This window comes from Oryctolagus cuniculus, chromosome 1 (genome assembly GCF_051225735.1).
Source record: "Oryctolagus cuniculus isolate XC-2025 breed Fujian yellow rabbit chromosome 1, ASM5122573v1, whole genome shotgun sequence".
NCBI classification, from domain to species: Eukaryota; Metazoa; Chordata; class Mammalia; order Lagomorpha; family Leporidae; genus Oryctolagus; species Oryctolagus cuniculus.
This window is the reverse complement of record NC_142867.1, coordinates 48,690,744-48,714,319: the sequence shown is the minus strand read 5'-3', so window position 1 is coordinate 48,714,319 and position 23,576 is coordinate 48,690,744. Positions and strand designations below refer to the sequence as shown.

Here is a 23,576-nt window from a genome sequence, read left to right as displayed (position 1 = left end):
ACCTGCATGTGTGATGGACGTTCTGGACTATGCTAACAGTACCTTGACAGAGCACCTACTATGTGTCTAGCACCTAACACAGTACGGACTGTGTTCATAGGAGCCTGGTATGCTATGTGCTATGCAGGAATATTAAGTACTGCTAGCATTACAGACTTCAAGTAACCTAGATGAAAGTGAACAAAATGGTTATATTTAAATATTAAATTTAGAAAAATTGCTTTGCATGCCGACTGCAGGAGAATGGGAGGTGACCCTCACTTGCACAGAGAAGTGTAGGTGAGGGCCCCAGTGCCCCCAGAGCAAGCCTGATTGGTTCAGTGTCAAGAACTAGCTAGAAAACCACGTGGGCTCCCCTGAGAGCTCTCCAAATGACCTGGCCACGCCTCGCCGGGAGCCGACTGGCAGCTCCCCTTGAGGTGCCAAAGGGCACCTATCAGTGTTGAAAAGCTGGTCTGAGCTGAAGTTAGCTGTCCCCTCTTCTCTCCGCTTCTCCTGTCACCCCTCCTCCTCCTCCTCGAGCCTCTCTCACTCCAGGTCCTTTCCACGTTTCTCTGCCTGAGAACATGGAGTAAGTACAGGCAGAGTCAGTCAGTTACGGCTGCTTGTGTGTAAAATGGTGCTAACGAGGGTGGACGTGGGCACAGTGGTTAGCATGGCTGCTGGGGATCCCTAGCAGAGTGCCTGCGTTTGCGTGCCAGCTCTTCTTCCGACCCAGCTGCCTGCTAAGGCACACCCTGGGAGGCAGCACGGGAGACCTGGACGGGGCTCCAGACTTTGGCCTAGTCGACCTTGGCTCTTGCAGGCCCGTGGGGAGTGACCCAGTGGGTAGAAGGCTGCTGTGAAGGCTAGAGGTGGCGTATGTAAAGCACCTGGGTCAGCTGGTTTTCTGTCACTGCAGCGGAATGGCCCGAACTAGACAAGTGATAAAGAAAGCTTGTTCAGTTCGCATCTCAGGAGCAGAAGTGGCTCCATGGGGAGACTCCAGAGCCCAGCCCTGGAAGGGCTGGGGGAGCAGGGAGGCGCCCCCTCCGGAGCCAGTGGTGCATTTCTGGGAATTTGTGGTCACAGAGCCTGTGAGTGATGTCACCTGCTGCCCCTCCCCCACAGTGTGTGAGAGCTTCCGCTGCCCCCAAGTGCAGTGTGGCCGGGGCACGGCCCTGGTGGAGGTGTGGAGCCCGGACCGCTGCTGCCCCTACAAGTCCTGCGGTGAGTCGCTGCTCCGGGACCCTCCTTCTGGGCGGCTCCTGGGTGTGCCAAGGACCAATAATGAAAGTCAGTGAGCTTTATACACCAGTGTTGTCTCCAACAAGGAGCTGACAGCTCTGCTTTGCCTCTGGATGTGTTGCTTCTTTTCCAGGCCTCCCGAGAATATAAACTTCATGAGGGCTGGGGATTTAGGATTTTATGTATGACTATTTCCCCAGAGCAAAGCTTAGCACATAGTCGGTGCTTAGAACTATTTGCTGCATGCATGAGTGACCCGGAGGGGCTTCATGGAGCTCTCCACCCTTGAGCTTGCCAGTGGTGCCGCCCCACAGCCGGGAACTTGGCCTGAGTTTGCTGGGGCACATTTGGGAAGTGCAGGTCTGAACAGCCACCCTCGCCCTGTTTGTTCCTGGAGAGGCCGCACCTCTCGGGTAGGCTCCGAGGAGGGGGTGCAGGAAAGATGAATCCCAGCCAGGAGCGGAATCCTGTGAGTGATCCAGCTGCCTGTTCATCCTTGCTCCACATTCAGTGGGGAGCTCGGCCATCACTGCCCACCCAAGCAAGCTGCTGTCACCTCCATGCGCCCCCTACTGCCAGCTGGGGCTGCCACCGGAGGGGCTGCACCTGCAGCAAGGGGTTAGGGAGGCCCAGAGGACCTCCCCGGTCGTCCCTGCTGAGGCGGGTCCCACTCTTCTTTTTCAGAGTGTGACTGTGACACGATCCCGGTGCCCCAGTGCCATCTGGTACGGAGACCTGCCCCTCCCCGGAGGGGTGCGCAGTCCTGGGGTGCGAGTCGGAATTCTTGTCTCAAGCTCTGCCACCATCCTTTATGGAGCTCAGGCTTCAAAGACGTGCGAGGATAAGGGACCAGGAGCTGGCACGAGGGTAGCAGGGACAGTGAGAAGGGTGGTGGAGGCAGGGTAATTAAGACAGCAACTGCTGTTTACTGGGCTGTTTATGTGTAACGTCACATGTAACTGACGAACAAGGAAGGTAAGGTTGAGGCTGTGAGGCTACAGATCAGAGCCGGGACTGGAATCCAGCAAAGCTGAGTGGCTACAGGCCAGGGCAAGGAGAAAGAAGACCTTCTGCGGCGTGGTGTTCAGTGTCCGTCACTTCCTGGATTCTGTGCGCCTCAGCCCGTCCCAGCACCCTTTCCTCTCACTGTGCCCCCACCCCAGGGTGCCTCTTCTCCTGGGAACGGGTGACCACGGGGAAGCAGTGTGCCCATCGCCTGGTGGGGGGCAGGAGGACTTACACTCCCCAGTAGGGAGGCTTTGTGGGCGTGAGACTGAGCTTCCCGGGGTCCCAGGCCCCACCCCATCCCCTGCAGGGGGCAGAGTGCTGCTGAGGGAGCTGACCTGCCTGCCTCTGCCCCACCCCCCAGTGGGAGAAGTCCCAGCTGGACGAGGAGTTCATGCACAGCGAGGAGAACGTGTGTGGCTGCGCCAAGTACGAGTGCGGTGAGTGGGGCGGGGCCCCGGGTGGGCCAGCCTGCCAGGGGCGGGGCTCTTGATGACCGCTGCCGCCTTGCACGCCCTCCAGTGAAGGCCCCCGTGTGTCTGAGCCGTGAGCTGGGAGTGATGCAGCCGGGCCAGACGGTGGTGGAGCTCTCGGCAGATGGTGTGTGCCACACCTCCCGCTGCACGGACACACTTGACCCCCTCACCAGCTTCTACCAGATCAACACCACCTCTGTGCTGTGTGACGTCCATTGTGAGGCGGTAAGGCGCGGGTCAGGGGCCTGCCTGGTAGACCGGAGCCTGCCCCAGCCCCCCAGACAAGTTTAGAGAGTAGGCATCAGGGAGCCCTCTAGCGGCCAGAGTGGGAACAAGAAGAGCCCGGGGGAAGATTCGGGGCCTGATGAAGCACATCGCTAATGCACCTGCTGAATGCCTGGGCCATGCCCTATCCTGGTTTGTGCACTTGTGTTGTTGCCATTTGCTGTGCTGCTGTACGTGTGTAGTGCCCAAGACGGTGACAGGCTTCTGGTCTGTGCTACACACGTACTAGCTGAATTAACAGCTCAATTTTTCCTTTATTTTGGGTGAGAAAAATTGAGGTTTCCTTTTTCAAAAGTCCCACAGGAACCCAGACTCACAGTAAAGTCTCTCTGAACCCCAAACCTGCCCCTTAATCACTGAAGACACTGTCGTCAGCTCCAGCCGCAGGAAGGGAGCCCCAGGGCAGCTATCTCGGAAGACCTGCCCGTCTAAGACATGAGGGAGCACACACAGGGGGCTCACGTGGAGATGAGCAGACATGGAGCGGGAAGGGTTGGGGTGGACCTGAGGCCATCTCCCCTCCCCTCCCCGTGCCCTGCAGAACCAGGAGTATGAGCACCCGAAGGACCTGGCGGCCTGCTGCGGCTCCTGCAGGAACGTGTCCTGCCTCTTCACCTTCCCCAATGGCACCACATCCCTGTTCTTGGTAAGCTGCCCCTGACAGACCACCTGTCGCCCTGGGTTCCCTGGGACACAAGGACTGGGGCCTGCTGTGCTCCCAGGCCAAGGCTGGGTGCAGATAAGGTCTTGAGCGTTGCTAGGCCCTGGGCTGCACCCATTGCTGGAGCTGTGACGTCCATCTGGCCACACGCAACTCTGCCCCACTCTGCCCTGCAGCCTGGGGCGTCCTGGATCGCGGAGTGCACACGCCACCACTGCGGCAGCACCCCCCTGGGTGCCGTGCTCGTCCGCTCGCCCATCAGCTGCCCCCCACTCAACGAGACTGAGTGTGCCAAGGTCAGTGCCACTCCCACCCGCGCCACAGCCTCAGGTCAGGGACACCGGCTGTCTCCAAGGTCAGGGAGGGTTCTGGGTGCGGATGTGGGAGGAGCAGTGCCCTGGAGCCTGTGCCTCCACTGCAACCCCACATCCATTTGTTTTTCTTTTCTGCTCTGACTACATCCTCCACCCGGACCCCCCTCAGCACACTCCGTGCACTGGCACACCCAATGCTGCTCACATGTACCACATACATGCCCTTGTCGGTCCTGGGAGGGCCAGCCCCCTCCCCTGAGACCCAGCATGGACAGCTAGCTGTGAGTGTGGCACACCTGGGGGAAAGGGCGTCCTGAGATTCACATTGGGCATTTGAAGATTTAGGGCTTGGCTCTAGGAAGCAAATGCACACACACGATCATACACGCCCACATGTGATATCACACGTGCTCCCAGAGTCACACAAGTACGCATGTGCATTCTTACTTACAGTCCATTGTTTTATCCCTTTCACTGCAGAGGAGCAGAGCTGTGAGGGATTTTGCCTCCATTTTAGAGATGGGAAAAAGGTAATAGAGTCCAGGCCACTCACCCAAGTGGGTCAGCCTCACACCCCTCCTTCCCTGACCCTCTGAGGGGGTGGCACTACTCATGGAAGAAATGGAGGCACTGCACCACCTTTGCCCAAGCTCAATGTTTCAGCTTTGCTGGGGGCTGCTGGCAGCCATGGTGCCAGTTGTCCCAAGAAATCAGAGACTCAGACCTGGCATACCCAGGGGCCCATCTGCCCCTGCTCAGCAGGGCATCACGGGAGGCACAGTCAAGACTCTGGGACTCCTTTTGCTGTTTGTTGGGATCTTGGCTCCTGGCCCAAGACAGGGGTCTCCCCAACTCCCTCCCCCTCCTCTCCTTCCAGGTTGGGGGTTCCGTGGTGCCTTCCTTGGAAGGATGCTGCAGGACATGTGAGTGAGCATGGTTGGGCGCCCAGGGCCAAGGGTGCTGACAGGGAGTAGGGTGCCATTATCAGGGGTCACAGGGCCCTGTGCCTGGCACCTAGGGTAGCAGCTCTTCAGGGGTGAGTAGATAAATGATGACCCCTCCACCTAAGGTAGATGGGGGGCACTGGCACAAGTATGCAAGTGACCAGAGGCTATGAGCACACCCTTGTCCCAATATAAGGCCTCTGCCTCTAGCTGGAGACAGAGGACATTGCATTCAGGAGGTTACTGGGTCACGCTGCTATCTCCTGCTACTCGTCACAGGAATTCTCTCTGGTGGTGTGGAGCACTGGCCATGGGTGGAGCCGGGTGCCCGGCTGAGTCAGAGAGAAAACTCGGTGCATCTGTCCTATCCCTGGCTCCTGGAGCCCTGAACACTGAGCCTCCAGCTCCACCCCCTCAATTGTGTGTGCATGTCACCTCATGCATGCCCTCCTCCTAGGGCGCTCTGACCCTGTCCTTGGTGAATTTGGCTCCAAGGAAACTGGGCTCAGGGCCATTGGCTGATCCAGGCCTACAACCTCACATTCCCTGAACATCCCACATGGCCCTGTGTGACCTGTGACCCATGTCCCTCTTCCCAGGTTCCCTAGGGACCCTGTTTCCTGTGGTCCCTGTTAGCCCTGTCTCTTCTCCATGGGTTAGTGTCCACTGCCACCCAGGTACTCCTCTCAGAGGCCCACGGCACTGGAAGTGGGCAGCTGCCTTGCTGTTTCCAACCATGCTCCTTCTGCTAGGTGGCCCAAGCTCTAGAGGTGGGGTTGGGGGAGGGCAAAGGCCACTTGGCCCACAGTGCATGCTGGGTAGCAAGCACAAACCCTGGGCTTGCATGGGAATGCTTCAGTACCTGCTCAGCTGGTGCCCATCAATGCCTGCACCGCTTTGCTCTGTTGGTCACTCAGCCATTCGTGGTCTGGGGCTCAGCGGGCCAGGGCACAGAGACAGAGGACTAAGTGGGTTAGTTTTTTAGACTTATTATTTGAAAGGTAGAGTTACAGAGAGGCAGAGAAAGGTCTTCCATCTGATTCACTCCCCAAATGGCCACAACGGCTGGAGCCGCGCCAATCCAAAGCCAAGAGTTGCTTCTGGGTCTCCCATATGGGTGCAGGGGCCCAAGCACTTGGGCCATCTTCCACTGCTTTCCCAGGCCATAGCAGAGAGCTGGATTGGAAGTAGAGTGGCTTGAACCAGTGCCCATAGGGGATGCTGGCACTGCAGGCACTGGCTTTACCCACTATGCCACAGTGCTGGCCCCAGTTGATTAGTTCTATGCAGCAGCCATCTAGCCGGTGGGAAACCTCTGTGGGGTAGCCCCAAGGCCCGGAGAAAGGAGATCACCCCATTCTTGGTGGGCAAGTTTATGCATCTGGCAAATGTTTGTCAAGTGCTACACATACCTGTGGATACTACATACAGTATAAGCAAGGCCCAAGGAGCGACAGAGAACAAGTGAAATATATAGTGTGGGGGGGTGGCACTGGTTTGATGTCAGCTGGGGGCTTGCATCAAGAACAACAACACAAAATTGTGGCTCTGTATTCAGGTGTGAAGTGAGTATTTCCACAGAGTGAGAACAGAACTCAGGAAACCGTGAAAGGGACTCGTGCAGCTCACACTTCAGCCATGTCATTACAGACATCTCGGGTAGGACAGTGCTGGCGCCCTGGGCAAAAACAACGGAGGCTTCAGAGGGGACGGGGTGGGATCAGGAAGGGCCTTGCTGGGAGATGAGCCGCACGATCAGTTGTCTGAGAGAGGTGTGGGTTAGGCCGAGGAGGCCCCATGCTCTTCATCAGCGTCCAGCACGGGACAGCTCTGCAGGGCAGCAAATCCTGGGCCCGGTGGATACACACAGAACCGAGCACACCTCTGCATGAAGCGAGCACTAGGCCCTGGGAATGCCATTCAGGAAAGGGCAGAGCCTTCATGCTAGAAGCCCTCTCGGAAAACCAAAGCCCCGAGAAGGACACAGACCCGGCCCAGGTCCTCAGCAGGGGTTAGATACGGGGGCACCGAGGCTGGGTTGGAGGGGCCGCGTGTGCCCCTCTTTCCTAGCACAGAGTGGCCCAGGGCACGCAGCTAGCCTGTCCTCTGTGGCCCTTGCTCTCACTGCTCTGTCTTTGCCTTCCCCGGTGGATTCCACCTCCTTCCAGGGCACTGGGCAGAGGCAGTCACGCATGAGCACTGACGCTAGGAGGACCCCCCCCCCCACCACCACCACCAGCATGACTCACTGCTGCCACAGCTGCCCCGGCCCCTGTCCCCCCAGGTAAGGAGGACGGACGCTCCTGCAAGAAGGTGACCATCCGCATGACCATCCGCAAGAACGACTGCAGGAGCAACACCCCTGTGCGTGGTACCTGCGCGCTGGGGGCGAAGGTGGAGGGGGGGGGGAGTGACGCCCCTGTGCGTGGTACCTGCGCGCTGGGGGTGAAGGTGGCGGGGAACGACACCCCTGTGCGTGGTACCTGCGCGCTGGGGGTGAAGGTGGCGGGGAACGACACCCCTGTGCGTGGTACCTACGCTCTAGGGGCGAAGGGGAGGAAGGAGGCGGGGAGCGACGCCCCTGTGCGTGGTACCTGCGCGCTGAGGGCGAAGGGGTGGGAGGAGTGGTGGGGGGTGCGCTGCCTCACCAGCCCGCCTTCTCCAGGTGAACCTCGTCTCGTGCGATGGGAGGTGCCCGTCTGCCAGCATCTACAACCACAACATCAACACGTACGCCCGCTTCTGCAAGTGCTGCCGAGAGGTGGGGCTGCAGCGACGCTCTGTGCAGCTCTTCTGTGCCACCAACGCCACCTGGGTGCCCTACACGGTGCAGGAGCCCACCGACTGTGCCTGCCAGTGGTCCTGAGGCCCACTGTCACCTTCCCCCCACCCCTTCTGCTTCCAGCTGGCCCAGTGTTGCACTGGTAGGGCTGTGGGCAGGCAGTTAAAGGTGGTGCAGAACTACTATGATTTGGATGGAAGGGTAGGTGGAGGCCACATCTGTCCCTCGTGGCTCCCTCACTGGGCACCCCCTTCACACCTGACAAAGTGCCACAGCTGAGGGCTCTGGAAACTACTCTCCTTGGCCTGAGAGAGCCATAGAGCCAGGGGCACCAACCTTGGCACATCTGCAACTCTGGCTAGTTCTTGATGGAGGGGGCGACAGCTTTCCTGAGAAGCTGGCCCAAGATCAAGTGCAAAGTTGGAACACACACAGGCCCATTTTCTTGCTCTGCCCTTTTAACCAAGGACACGATGAAAAGAAAGCGTGCCCTCCCTGCACCCTCTGGCCTGTGCTGAGCTCCTCAGATGGACTTTCCTAAAGCAAAGAAGGTGGGGTGCAGGGCCGGGGTCCTCTCCTCCACGTCTGTGAGCACAGTGCTGTCCGAGAGGTACCCGAGTACGCTGCTATTGATACTGTAATTGGATCGCAGGGGAGGCTGGCTCTTCAGTGGAGCTGTCTGACTGGGGTAGGATCAACTCCTTGGCAAGGGCTCAGTCCACCTCTCCCAGGGCTCTGCTCTTAGCCCTGGTTTGCAATGAGCCCTTTCTCCAAGGAAACAGTCTCTGGAGGGGCCTGAGTGGGGGTGTTGTGGCCCCACCCATTCCAGACTCTCTGCCCCATAGAACTGTGTAGCAGGAGCGTATCTGGAGGCGGAAACTGCAGGCGAGTGTGCAAAGGCCCAGTGTCCCTGAGACGGTCACAACCTTTCTCAAATACTGTGTGCTTCCTACAGCTGGAGCGCCTCCACACTCCAGTCTGCCCTGCCTCTTTGTACCACTGGATCCAAAAGGCTTGAATAGTGAGCTGTTGAGACCCCCGGAAGTGCCTGTGATGTCTGGAGCTATGTGGCCACTCTGGCGCCCCCTGGAGCTAGGGGACTATGTCAGGATGGTCCATAGCTGTCCCCACAGCCTCTTCACTTCTGTACCTGTGTTCTGCTTCTCTGTCAATAAATCATGGGACGCCTTCAGCCTCTGAGCATCTCTGACGGTGCCGCACAAGTGTCCGCGGGAACAAGAAGTCCCTCTTCTCTGGCCCTGGAGGTCAGGACTTTGCCTGCCCAACCTAGGCCCAGGCCCATGCCCCATTCACAGCAGGCCCTCAGAGGGACTGAACTAGTCAGGGCCTGGCTCCTGAAGAAGAAGAGGAAGACTTGGGGGCCAGCGCTGTGGCGTAGCGGGTAAAGCCGCCGTCTGCAGTGCCGCATCCCAAATGGGCACCGGTTCAAGTCTTGGTTGCTCCACTTCCCATCCAGCTCTCTGCTGTGGCCTGGGAAAGCAGGCCTGCACCCACATGCGAGACCTGGAGGAAGCTCCTGGCTCCTGATCAGCACAGCTCTGGCCGTTGCAGCCAGTTGGGGAGTGAACCAGCAGATGGAAGACTTCCCTCTCTCCTTCTGTGTGTAACTGACTTTCAAATAAGTAAATAAATAAATCTTAAAAAAGACTCAGAGCTGGCATACAGATACGGGGATGGGGAGGGTCCCTCACTGTGTGCATAGGGCACACCCTGAGAGAGGTGTCCTATGCCTTCTCAATGGCTTCGTGGTAGTTTCCCTGTTGTTCTCCCAGGAGGATTGCGGAGTGACCCTTCAACTTGAAATGACAATGGTTCACCCCAGGAGCAGGTAGTGCCCCTCCCTCACAGGGAGCCACGCTGAGGGCCTCAGGGTGGAGCCTACATTTTGGACACCAAGATGTGGAAGGTTAGGATTTTATTCTACACGTAAGTTTCCCCCCTCATGGTACACCTGTCTGCTAACATAGACCCTGGGACTCTTCCAAAGGAAAACAGATTTCTAGTCTGTTAAGCAGCACCCTCCCCCCACCAATTTTATGTAATTTTAAAGGCAGAGAGCTTCCCTGTGCTGGTTCACTCCCAAATGACCACAACAGCTGGGCTAGGCTAGGTCAAAGCTAGGAACCTGGAATTCAATCCAGGTTTCTCATGTAGGTTGCAGGGACCAACCACTTGAGCCATCATCTGCTGCCTCCCAGAGGGTATGCCAGCAGGAAACTGGATTGGAAGCAAAGATGGGACTCAAACCAAGGGTCTCCAACATGGGATACAGCCACAAATAAATAAGCAATGGATCAAAGAAGAAATTTAATGGAAATTACACATTTTAATCTGCATGTTTATGAAATAATGACCATTAAACTTGTGAGTGAAAGCAATAGAGGGGCATTCATAGTCTTAAGCACATTTCTTATTTCTTAATTTCCCATCACTACAGCCAGACATGGGGTGGGACACAGCTTCCAAATTTTCTCCACCACTGATGATGAGCTGTTGAAGTCAGTCCATCCCTTCACCATGACACACTCCCTAAGCCACATAGCAATACCTTTGTTTTGAATTTTGAGCTCAATTAAAAAATGCCTTTATATCTTTAATGATATGATTTTAATCCCACTTTCTATCAAATAGCAAGGTGTTTATATTAGGAAATAAGGTGGTTCCTCAGCCATTGCTCGAACCCCAGTGTTTGTGACTACACGACCTCCCTACATCTATGGCTGGGAAAGCAACTTGTGGATGCAGCTGTTGTGTAGACACACAGAGGGCATCAGTCCAAGTTAGCCAGCCTCGGCCTCAGCATCTTTCTGCAGTCAGTCTGGGAGGGTGGTCCAGGCTTTCAGATGCCTGTTCCCACCTCCTGTCACTGCTGACCCAGCGTTGGTAGCCAGGCCCTCCTGGATTCCAGTTGCTTCCCCCCTACCCTATTGCTCAAACGAGACCATCACTTCCAGTGAGCAAACCCCACTGCTGGAATCGCAGAGGCCTGGCTGGCTCCCTCTCACCACACTTACACTCCCACCTGGGCACCCTCTCTTGCCTGCTTCTACTGGAAGCCAACCTCCCACTCCATTTTTTTGGCCAAAACTTCCACTAGTTCCTCCCACCCTGTCCCTGCTCTCTCCTAGGGAGAGCAGTTCTGCTAGGTTAAAACACTTTAGTGAAAGATAAACAAGAGGAAAATCGCCAACCCTACTCTGTGCTGCAGGGAAGACAGGACAGGGTGAGGACTCTGAACCTCAATCTGTTGCCCAGCTGACCTCCAAAAAGCCAGTACCAGCATTGCTTCTGTTTGGAGAAGTCAATTTAAATTAAAAACATACATCTGGGGCTGGTGCCATGGCGCAAGTTAGTCCTCTGCCTGCAGTGCCGGCATCCCAAATGGGCACTGGTTCTAGTCCCGGCTGCTCCTCTTCCAATCCAGCTCTCTGCTATGGCCTGGGAGAGCAGTAGAAGATGGCCCAAGTGCTTGGGCACCTACACTTGCATGGGAGACCAGGAAGAAGCACCTGGCTCCTGGCTTTGGATCAGTGCAGCTCAGGCCGTTGCAGCCATTTGGGGAGTGAACTAATGGAATCTTTCTTTCTCTCTGCCTCTGTCTGTAACTCTGCCTTTCAAGTAATAAATACATCCGATAAGCCATCTGATTTCTAAGTAACTGTGATGTCTGCATAATGGCCCTTTAAAGATGCCCACCAGGGGCAGGTGTTTGGCACAGTGGTTACGATGCCAGTTGGGACACCCACATTCCCTATCAGAGTGCCTAGATTCAAGTCCTGGTTCCACTCCTGACTCCAGCTTCCTGCTAATCCAGACCCTGTAAGACAGCAGGTGATGGCTCAAATACTTGGCTCCCTGCCACCCATGTAGGAGACCCAGATTGAATTCCAGTATCTTGGCTTCAGCCTGGTCCAGCCCCAGCTGTTGCAGACACCAAGGAGTGAACCAGTGGATGGAAGTGCCACGTGTGCTCTCTCTCTCTGCCTTTCAAATAAGTGTTACAGATGCCCACATCCAAGCCCTGGCTGGAACCAATAAATATATGTCAAAGGCGGTATTGCAGATGTGATTAAATTAAGAAAATGAGATTGTGGGGTTGGCTGCCTCGGATTATGTAGGCGGACCTAATGTACTCAGAGGTCTTTATAAAAGGGAAGCAGATGGGTCAGCCAGAGAGAGGAGAGGTGGTGACAGAAGTAGGGACCAAAGTGAGGCACTCTGAACTTGGAGGTCGGGGCTCCAACAGGCAGCTTCTAGAAGCTGGAAGCCAAGGAAAGGATTCTCCTGGGAGCCTCCCGCAGGAACGCAGGCTTGAGTCCAGTGCGACAGACTTCAGACTTCTGAACTGTGAGAGAATGGACCTGCATTACTTTAAGCCACCGAGTTGGTGATAAGTTGTTACACAGCAGTAGAAAGTCAGAAGAGCGTTGAAAGGAAGAATTCACACACGAGCCAGGCGCCTGGATGCTCACTGCAGCGCTGTCCCTCACCTTAACAACGGGTACCAACAGGGAGCACCTAGATAACCTAGGACAACCACACTCGGGAATAGCTGTGGACTCTCTGTGGACTGACATGCTGGCCTCCAGAACACGGTAAACGAGGCAAGGAGATTGTGGGTTGGTTCCCACAGAATGGCGCTCCTCCTCCACGTGGGACACACACACACCTCTCTGTCAGTCTCACTGTCTCGAAGGTTTTCAGGAGCGCCCTTCCTGGCTGTCAGGGCTGGCTGGTCCAATGGCAGCTTTGGTCCTGGGATAGGCGGTGTGGCTGAGGATCCCAAGGGCTGTTGCTGTGCACAGGAGCACACACAGGGCAGTACAGACTCAAGGCTCTAGGGACATCTGCAGCATCTCCCCTGTATCCGTTTCCTCCCCTCTGAGACTCAAGGTGGAAACAAGCCCAGAGGCCACCCCCGGGGAGGTGACGAAACAGAATCCTAGGACCAGCCTGGCCTCTGCGAGAGTTGGTGGCCAAGCAGGGTGGCTGCCGGGTCTGCAGCCCCCTGTGACGTATTTGCAAACACGAGGGGGCTTGAGCCGCAGAACCATCCCATTCTCCGTGGTGCAGGCTCAAGTTCCCGCCCTGATTTTCTGGGCTTAATCCTCTTCCTGTGGAAATCAATAAGGACATTGTGATGGAATGATTCACGTTCAAGGTCAGGCCGGAGCAAATTGGAGGCGACATGCTGATTTTACTACCCTCACCAAGAGAGGAGCCAATCGGGCTCACAGAAGCCTTAACCCTTTCCATGCCACTCCTGTTAGCTCTATCAGCACCAGGCCCCACCCCTGGGCCTACCTCCCCAGGGCCTTGCACCCAATCTCCCTGAAGCCTGCACCACACGAGGTCTGGGGTCCCACATGCTTTTGTGATGGTTTAGGGAAGGCAGAGGGCAAGTTCAGGAACAACTTCAAGTTGAACGTTCAATGATACAGTCTCAGGAAATCTCTCTCCTGAGTTTCGGGTCCCCTCATTCCTGCTTTCCTGGAGGAGGTAGAAGGAGGGAGGAACCAAATTCCTTGTATATTTTTTCTTGCACAGCAAGTCAGATCTTTTCTGTAGTTCAAATATGATAGCTTATTCCTCCCCTCTATTAAAAGAAAAAGGCCAAGACAGGTGTTTCTGAATATCTGGAACCTTGTGTTCAAAATCATCCAGTGCTCCTGGCTCCTCTGTCTTGAGGCTACACTGCCTGCAGCACAAGCCTCCCAGCGTGGCCATGCTCTGGTCCACCAGCCAGTGCAAGTGGTGCCCGGAAGTGCTCTGGAGTTGGTTTTCCTCAGCTCATGCTGACCACAGGTGGCCACACCCAACTGCAAGGCAGGCTGGGGGATGTAGTCCGGCTGTGTGCCTGGGAAGATGAGGAAATGGGTCCGGTGCACAGTGTCTGCTCACCAGAAGTGGAGATAAAGCCGCCAACCAGAATGAAGTGAGGCAGGACGGAAGGTCCTGGGGCAGTTTCTTTGATTGACAATGACTCAACTACAGGTCTTGGAAGGAGCCACTGGAGAAAGTAGGGCTTCGTGTGGTGGAAAACCCAGGGCCTCACTGGACCACAGCAAGCATGAGAAGGGACAGTGATGGATCCAGGCTCCACCGGCTGGGAAGACCCCACCTTAGATCTACATGACCTCCGTGTCTCTACATCCAACAGAGGAGAGTACAAGCATGTCTCTGAGCCTGAAGGAGAGGAGCCTGGACAGCAAGGAGTTAAAGGGTGCAGGGGAGCCAGGTGCCCCCAACATACTGTGGTGGTGCCAGTTAATCCCCTGCAGCAGGCAGGAGGCCTGCACAGCTGTCTCTCCCAAGCCGGGACTCCACTACCCCCGCCCTGCCCCGGCCCCTTGCCCAGAGATCCTGGCAGCCCAGGGATTGGGTGGGGGTGGTGGAGACGGGCAGACAGCATGCTGGGTAAGCGGTGCAGCCCCTGCACCCATGGAGAAGCCATTCCCAAGAGCTCTGCTACCCTCTAGGCTGCTACTTAGCCCCCCACTTGCCAGGAAGACCCCACCTCCCCAAACCAGCCAACCTGTTCACGCCACACACCTCCTATTCCTGTCTCTGTACCTTTGCCTAACCTGGAATGCTGCAGAAGCCCAGCCCACAGGAGCCCTGCTTTTTGGCCTCTGGTGCCCCAGGGGCCAGGGTCCTGCTGGTCTGGGGCCTCCCAGGCCTGTGTCTGCGCTCTGCTTGGGGAAGCAGGCCTTGCACCCTGGCTCCAGCCCTTCTTTATTCCTCACACGACATTCACCTTCCAACAGACGAGGAAGCTAAGGCTCAGAGACGGGAGGCAACCTGCACAGCAAGAGAGTGGAGGAAGCGGGACTGGAGCCCATACTCCCGTGCTCCTTCTCAGCCAGAGAGGAGACCAGGACGGCTGCTGGGTGTCTGGGAGCTGGGGCTCAGGGCCCCTCCCTCCAGGAAGCCAGAGGGGGCAGTGGAACAAGGACTCTTGCTGCCCTTCAGCCAGTTGGCAGCTGGAGGACATGGGCCAACTCCAGTTCTCAGTGCCCCATGGCGTGGACAGGCAACAGGTTCTTCATTCCCGGTTGGCAGGAGGGTCAAATGAGATAATGCATGGGAAAAGGGCTGGACAACTGCAGAAGCCATGCCTGTGTGCAAGGCTGCCCGGCTGAGCCAAAGGGTTCCAGCTCAGCCAGGCCCAGGGCACGAGGAAGGCACCCCATACAGCCCCAGCCCACCCTCACCCAGCAGGATCCAGGCTCACAGCTAAGCCTTTGCCTCTCCTGTGCCAGACACAGCAGTGCCTTCACCTTGGTCCCCCCTGAACCATGTCCCCCACTTAGAGTGGGAGCTGAAGAGGGAGCAGGATGCTGTGGGTCAGCCTGCATGGTGGGGTCAGGCTGCCTCTCAACAGCTGTGTGCCTGAGCACCAAGTCTCAGTTTCCTCGTTGCTAAACTGGGAACAAGGGTCTGGCCAAGTGGTGATGAGGACTTTTATAGATCAAGCCCCTGGCCTAGCGTAGGTATTCAATGAATGGTGCTATTGTTACCAGAACTTTAAAGATCATCTTCTTCCAGCTCCATGTTGATCCTAGAGAAAGAAAGAGAGAGAGAGAGAGAGAGAGAGAGAGAGAGAGAGAGAGAGAGAGAGACTCAGTCCCAGTCCCACCACAAACTGAGCAATGGAAGAGGCAGCACCAGATCCCAAACCGCGTGCTCCCTCCACTGTCCTTGGTGGTGGCATGTCCTCCCCGCTCTGAACACATGGCCTCTGCCATCTCCCAGGCCCACTGAGAAGCCTGTTGTCTTCTAGGGCAGGAGCCCTCCTCTCCCCCAGGTAGGACCTGAGCCTCCTGCTCCTACGTGAGCATGGCCAGGAGCTATCACGTGGGAGATGAGTGCAAGGTGTGCAGACCCAGCCAGGGAAGTGGATTCCTCAAGGGTCTCCTGGGACGGCCGAGCTGGGTGACATCAAGTCCCAGGATGCAGGGAGACAGAAGTGAGAGAGGGAAGGGTTAAAGACTCGGCAGCTGGGACAGGCAGCGTGCAGACAGCCCAGCCCAGTGCTGGGAGGCCTGCACCATTCCATTCCTTTGCAGATCAGTTACACCCAGCTGTCTCCCTCCCCACTGCCAGCAGCGCCCCTTGGATTAGGCGGGAAAGGCTCCCCGGCCTGCAGCCTGCACACGGCCCGTGGGGACCCGCGCCTGCAGCCCACGCCTCCACGACAGCTGCCGAATGTCAGGCAAGAACATAGATCAGCAGGATCCTGGCAGAGGTGCCCCAAGCCCAGACCCTGCCCCCGGAGGAGAAAGGGGGTCTGTAAGGGATTTGGGAGATACAGGGAAGTGACTGCTCCCAAAAATATCTCCCCCGTCCATATGTCACTGTGCCTCAAATTCCACCATTAGACACCATAAAACTTTAGGTCTTCCAAAGACACCAGTTAAAAAGCTACCCCACGGAGTAGCAGGCACTCCGATGCACTGTTGATAGAAGGTACTGGTAAATCATACGCACGTTGCATTTTCTTTTAATTTTATAATTTAAAGTAAGTATGAAATTCCTAAAAAATATTTACCCTTTGTCTCAGCAGTCTCACTGAGCATTTTAACTTCACGGAAGTTAACTGAAGAAAATACTTTCCAATATGGAAAAAGTATGGGCTATAGTTTCAAGATTGAATAAAAAAGTTAGAAATGAAAAGACCAAATTTTAACAGCAGACAGTATCTGTCCTTATTCTGAAAACCATGAACAGTTCCACCCACGGGGCAGACACCCCCCGTGTAAAGCAGTAGACAGGGGCACAGAGTGCAGGTTAGACAGCCTGGGTTCTAATCCTGGCTCTTCACTCACGAGTTCTGCGACACTGGCAGACCACTGAACCTCTCTGAACCTTTCTCACCTGTGAAACTAGAATAGTAATTACAGTGGTTGTGAGAATTCTGTGAGGATTACAAGAGATCACGTGTGGGAAGCTTCCTTCCAATCCCACCACCACCAGAGGACCTTGATTACAGAAACCAACACCAACATGAGTGAGCAGTTTCAAGGGGCCCCCCACCACCCACCTACACAGCTGAGAAAGCACACACAGTGCCAGTTCTGATTAAACTAGAATTTACTAAATAGACTACCACCAGCCAATTGAAACTCATTGTCTATTTGAAAAGAATAGATACCCCCAAAATTGTGCCCAAGTGGAGATAGATGGCAGGCTAAATGTCTCTCAATGAAATACCATCAGCTGAAGAAACAGGAAGGACATGAACAGTACTCTAATTAACATGATGAAAGGATGACTCATGAGGATTCCATATCCATAAAATAGGAGATGTATATGTAAGAGCACAATCAGAAAACATGTATTGAGTTTGTTGCTGAATACTAAGATGCATATATGTAGGTGAAGAAATCCCTAAGACTGGGCAAAGAACACCTGGGTAACAACAAATTGAGGAATTCCTGAAGCTTACGCAGGGTTAGGAGACAAACTCCTAACATTCAAAGCAGAGAGATCTCACTGAACATTTAGGACACACCTTAGAAGTAGGACTAAACTAGCCTTTGAGCAAAAGCTACCCTTAATCTGCCCTACTAAGCTTTGAAACAAGCTTCAAATTGACCACACTGATACCCAAATAACTTTACTGCAAGACATAAAACAGAAATATTGTTTATAGGAAAAGACTTCACACATTCAGCAGTGTTAATGTTAATGATGTCCAGAATTTAATAAAAGTTACTAGATAATCGAAAAAGCTGGAAAACGTTACCCATGACAAGGAGAAAAATCATTCAATAGAAACAGACCTAGAAATGACAAAATCATGACATTAGCAGAGGAAGACTTTAAAATGGCTATTATAAATATGTTCAAGAATATAGTTACATACATGAACATACTGAGCGGAGAAATGGAAGACATTTTTAAACAGAACTTATAGGGATGAACATATAAAGCTGTAAATGCACATGGGGTTAACACATGGGGTTAACAGATTTGAGAGGGCAGAAGAAAAGATGCTGATCTTAAAGACAGCAGACAAAGGTCATTTCAAAGAGGGCTTGTGGAGCTGTGAAACCAAGAGCTCTCAATGCTGTGACTAAAGACTGATGTTCTCCATGGGATGTTGTAGTCACTCAATAGTGCTGTGTTTTCCTGTGGAGGTATAAGATTAAAAAAAAAAAAAAAGACAGCAAGAGAAAGTACCAAAAATGAATTACAGAGTGAAAAAAAAAACCTGCTTTAAAACATGAACAGCACTTCACTGACCCATTAAACAATACGAAGAGATCTGTTTTAAGGCACAGAAGGACAGCAGAAAGGAGAGACTGTCCTAAGAAATAATAGCAGAATCCAGAATATATAGAGAACTTCTGAAATGCAACAACATCAACAAACAGCCCAGTTGAAAAATGAATGAGGATTTGAATAGACATTTCTCTAAAGAAGTTCTTCAAATGACCAGGAAGCCAATGAAAAGATGTTCAATACCTCTAATCGTTAGGGAAATGCAAAGCAAAAATACAATGAGATGCCACTTCACATCCTTTAGGATGGTCATCATTTAAACAAATAAGCAAACAAAAATAGAATCTAACAAGCTCTAGTGGGAATGTAAAATGGTACAGCTACCATGAAACCAAGATATGAGTTCCCCCAAAACTAGAAGTAGAATTACCATATAATCTAGTACTTTTGGGGCATGTACCTGAACTACTTGACGGCAGGAACATGAACAGGTGCTTGTACAACCATGTGTATAGTGGCATTATTCACACTGACTAAAAGGTAGGAACATCCCAACAGTCCATCAATACATGAATGATGAACAACAGTATGGTAGAGACATACAAAAGAATATTACTTAGTCTTAAAAAGGAATTCTCTGACACATACTACCACATGCATGGTGCTTGAGGACTTTATGTGATATAAGCCAGGCACAAGGTCAAATACTACATGCTCATACTTATATGATGCACCTTGAGTAGGTAGCTTACTGATCAGCCAACAAATTGGAAGGTTATGTTCAAACACCTCAAGACCTAGAAATCTCCATAGTCTATCAATCTGTAAGAGGGTTGACTGGTGCACTCAGAACTGCAGACATGGTACTGACATATGCATAAACATAGACCAATGGAATAAAATTGAAAGCCCAGAAAAAAAGTCCTCATGTTTACAGTAACTTGATTGTTGAAGAGTGTGGTAAGAAAGGGGGGATAGAGTAGTCTTTCCAACAAACAGAGCTGAAACAACTGGATATCTGCATGAAAAGAATGAAGCTGGGCCTGTTCTTAAACTGTATTTCCAAAAAAAATGGACTACAAATGGGCTGTAGACCTAAATGTACAAGGTAAAATTATACAACTCTTAAAAGTATACATAGGAGCAACTTTTCATGATCTTGGGTTAATTAAAACCTTTGATGTGTTGTCAAAATCCCAAGTGATAAATAAATACTTCAAATTTCAAAAATTAAAGCTTTTGTGCTTCAAATAGCATTAATAAGATAAACAGAAAACTCACAGAATTGGAGAAAACATTTGTGAATCATATGTCTGATAATGGACTTGTATCCATAATATATAAATAATTCTGACAAATAGTAAATGGCAGCAAAATAACCCAGCTTAAAGAACAGGCAAAGGATCTGAATGACTATTTCTCCAATGAAGACACACAAACATCCAATAAGCATATGGAAAGAGGATTAACATCATTAGTCATTAGAGAAATGTAAATACAACTTATAGTGTGATACCACTTCACATCCACTAAGATGACTATAATTAAAAAAAATCAAAGAGTAAGTGTTGGAGAGGATGTGGAGAAATTAAAACTCTCATACACTGCTGGTGGGGATGTCAAATTATACAACTACTTTGGAAAATACCCTAGCAGTTTCTTAAAATGTTAAACATGAGACTACCAGAGGACTCAGTGATTCCATCCTAGTATACAGCAAAAATAATTGGAAATACAGTTATCCCTTGGTATCTGTGAAGAATTAGTTCCAAGACACCTTCCTCCATGTACAACCACAAATGCTCAAGACCTTTAAATAAAATGGCAAAGTATTTAGTACTCATATTTGCATGTAAACTACACATTCTCCTATATACTTTAAATTATCTCTAGAATACTTACAATATCTAATACCATAAAATTCTATGGAAATAGTTGTTATGTTGTATTGTTACGGTGTACTGCACATACATCTCCCATGTGATAGCTCCTGGCCATGTTCACGAAGGAACAGGAGGCTCAGGTCCTACTTGGGGGAGAGGAGGGCTCCTGTCCTAGAAGACAACAGGCTTCTCAGCGGGCCTGGGAGATGGCAGAGGCCGTGTGTTCAGAGCAGGAGGACACACCACCACCAAGGACAGTGGAGGGAGCATGAGGTTTGGGATCTGGTGCTGCCTCTTCCATTGCTCAGGAAATAGTGACAAGGAAAAAAGTATGTATGTGTTCAGTACAGACACATTTTTAAAGGAATCTTTGATCCATGGTCAGTTGAATCCACAGATGCAGAGTCTTTGGATACAGTGAGCTGACAGTGATGTCCACACAAAAAATGTTCACAGATGTTTGTAGCATCACTATTTGTAATAGCTAACAGTGGAAACAAACCCAATGTCCATGGTCTGATGAATGAATAAATATAACTCCCCATAATGGAATATTATTCAGCTATAAAACTGAATGTGGTAATAAATGCTATCACATGAGTGAACCTCAAAGAATTCATGTTAAGCAAATGAAGTCAGTCACAAAAGACCACAGACTGCATGACTCCATGTATATGAACTGTCCGTGAAAAGAAAATCTATAGCAACAGAAAGTAGGTTTGCTTACAGCTCGTGGGTGTTAAAGGAAACAGTGACTACTAACGTGTACTTCTGGGATGAATAAAATACTCAACGACTTACTGTGGGGATGTCTGCACAACTCTATCAATATAACCTCAAGAAAACATAGACTGGTATACTTTAAAGGGACAATTTGTATGCTATGGGAACTATATTTCAATAAAGCATATATATATTATATATACTTACATACATATAAATATGTACTGATTGTGACTGAATAAGAAAAGAACTAATATTATTCTGGCTGCATGAGACAGAATTTAAAAGCAAATTAAAGGATGAAATTTTGTATATTATGCATATAGTAACCATGAAAGAGTTAGGCCATACTAGTTTAGAAAAAAATAGATGTCAAGACAAGAGATCGTTCTGGAGACAGAGAAAAATGATAAAACAGTGAATGAATCAAGAAGGTACAACAATCCTACATGTAAGAGCATTATTCAAAAAGCCCCAAAATACTTACAGCAACATACCATACTTGAAAGAAGCAGAAAATTAAACAGTTATAGTTGAAAATGTTAATATTCATCTCAGGTATTGGTAGAAAAATTAGACACAAAATCAGCAATGATATAGAGGAGTTAACATTGCCAACTTGACCTATAGACATATAGATCATGCCACTCAATAACAGCAAAACAAACAAAACCCTCCTCAAATGTTCAATAGCATTTGGGGACTATTAAATGAGTCTCAATCAGTTTTAAAGGAATTTTAGTATCCAAGTACTTTCCATGGTTATTACGCAATTAAGTTAAAAAACCAGTCAAAGAAAGGAATCTCAGATGTCTCCGAGTATTTGAAAATCAATACACTTCTAAGTAAAATAAAGAAAAATCACAAGCCAGAGTGGAAAATCTTGAGTCAACATAAACACAAAATATATTAAAAATTATGGGATGTATCTAAAGTATCTTTAGAGAAAAATGTAGTTTTAAACACATATTGAAAGGATGAAATAATCAATCATCTAAGTTGTCCACCTACGAATGCATTAAAATGAAGAGTAAAACTAAGCAGATGTTAATAAAAATGAGAGTATAAGCCAATGAAATAGGAAAGAGAGAAAAATACATGAACCCAAAAATTTACTCTTTGAAAATACAAACAAAATAGATAAAACTTTTAGACAAACTGACCCAGAAAATGAAATAAATAAATTACTGAAAATCAAGAATAAAGGAGGGGTGCGAATTTTTGGTCCAGTTGGTAAGATGTTCACATCCCAAATCAGAGTTTGAATTTGAGCTCCAGCTCTGTTGCTGATACAGCTTCCTGCTGATGGGGACCACAGGAGGCAGCGGTTGATGCCTCAAGTACTTGGGCCTCTGCCACCTGCATGAGAGACTTGGAGATCTGGGTTTCTGGATTTGGCCTGTAGGCATCTGAGGAATGAACCAGTGCTTGGAAGCTCTCTCTCTCTTTAAAATATATAATAAATTTTAAAATAGTATTATAGGAGGAGACATAATACAGACTCCACAAAATTAAAAGGGGGTATTTTGAATACTTGCATACTAGTCATCTTTTCTTTTCCACATTGAAATATTAAAGAGAACAGGTTTATTTAGCTCTGCAGAAGCAGAATCCCATGGTGACCCAGGAAGCAGAGAGAGCTAGGCCCCACTCAGTCTTTATAATCAACCCTCTCAAGAGAATTCCCTTTCAAAGACACGTCTCCAGTGACCAGATGACCTCCCGCTAGGCCCACCTCCTGAAAAGCGTAATTGAATTAAGCTTCTACCTTCTTTGCACCACTAACTTACGATTTCAGGAGTTTAACCATTTTTATAAGTTCAAGAACCATATCCTGCTCAAATTATAGTGACCTTCATGTCAACAAATTAAAAGTCAGATGAAGTGAAAATATTCTGACAAAGATACAAGGAACTAAAATTGATTCAAGAAAGAATAGAAAATATGAAAAAATATGTATCTCAAATTAAATAATTGAATTGATAATTAAAATCATCCCACAAAGAAAACCCCGGGCCCAGAAGAACTCATTGGTAAATTCCATCAAACTTTCAAGGAATAAATAACCCAAATACTGTACAAACTCTCATAGAAGATAGAGAAGGGGGGAACACTTCCTAACTTATTTCACAAACCTGGCATTATCCTAATAACAAAGCCAAAGACAAGGCAAGAAACAAAACAACATTCCAGTGTCTCTCATGAACATGGGCATAAAGCCTCTTATTGAAATATTTGCAAACTTGGGGCAGGCATCAGCTGCAGTGATTAGTCGCTTGCTTGGGACCCCCACATCCTGTATTGCAGTGCCTAATCCTGATTCCCATTTCCTGCTGATGTGCACCCTGGGAGGCAGCAGGTGATGGCTCAAGCATTTGGGCCCCTGAACCTGCAAGGGAGACCCAGATTGAATTCCCAAGGTATTTGGAGGATAAACAAGTAGACAAGAACAATTTTCTATCTTCATCATCATCATTTTCTACCTATATTATTTCTCTATCATCTCTCTGCCTCTCAAATAAATAAATAAAAATTAAATATATATGCATACTAAACCCTGCAACAAAAAGTGAGGATGGTATGCTATTACCAGGTGGGGCTTATCCTAATGATACAAGGTTGATTTAACACCCCCAAATCAGGTAACATAATACACTGTATTAATAAAGTGAACAGAAAATTCCACAAGATCTTCTCCATAGGCACAGAAAGAGCACTGACAAAATTCAACATTCACCCATGATTTTAAAATAAGTCTCAGGGCTGGTGCTGGGGCATAGTGGGCTAAGGCTCCACCTGCAGCGCCAACATCCCATATAGGCGTGGGTTTGTATCCTGGCTTCTCCTCTTCCAATCAAGCTCTCTGCTGTGGCCTGAGAAAGCAGGGAAGATGGCCCAAGTCCTTGGGCCCCTGCATCTACGTGGGAAGCCTGGAAGAGGCCTCTGGCTCCTGGCTTCAGACCCACCCAACTTCAGCTGTTTTGGCCATTTGGGTAGTGAACCAGCAGATGGTTCACTATCTCTCCCT

The 23,576-nt window shown here is 50.6% G+C and overlaps 1 protein-coding gene and 1 non-coding gene across 2 annotated transcripts in view; both read left to right on the top strand.

Annotated features, from left to right (window-relative positions):
* The window catches only part of OTOG (otogelin), a 96,403-nt gene extending 87,517 nt beyond the window's left edge, over positions 1-8,886 (top strand). Inside the window, exons 48-56 of the mRNA XM_089305399.1 lie at positions 1,111-1,209; positions 1,912-1,952; positions 2,597-2,672; positions 2,755-2,933; positions 3,535-3,639; positions 3,831-3,950; positions 4,846-4,891; positions 7,197-7,276; positions 7,578-8,886. Coding sequence (XP_089161525.1) covers positions 1,111-1,209; positions 1,912-1,952; positions 2,597-2,672; positions 2,755-2,933; positions 3,535-3,639; positions 3,831-3,950; positions 4,846-4,891; positions 7,197-7,276; positions 7,578-7,778 — 947 coding nt within the window. The 3' untranslated portion in view covers positions 7,779-8,886. The remainder of the gene's footprint in view (positions 1-1,110; positions 1,210-1,911; positions 1,953-2,596; positions 2,673-2,754; positions 2,934-3,534; positions 3,640-3,830; positions 3,951-4,845; positions 4,892-7,196; positions 7,277-7,577) is intronic.
* An 8,850-nt stretch (positions 8,887-17,736) lies between these two features.
* Positions 17,737-17,865, top strand: LOC127487673 (small nucleolar RNA SNORA25). Its single transcript, XR_007914720.1, has one exon. It is a non-coding gene; the product is annotated as a small nucleolar RNA SNORA25 (small nucleolar RNA).
* The last annotated feature ends 5,711 nt before the right edge of the window (positions 17,866-23,576 follow it).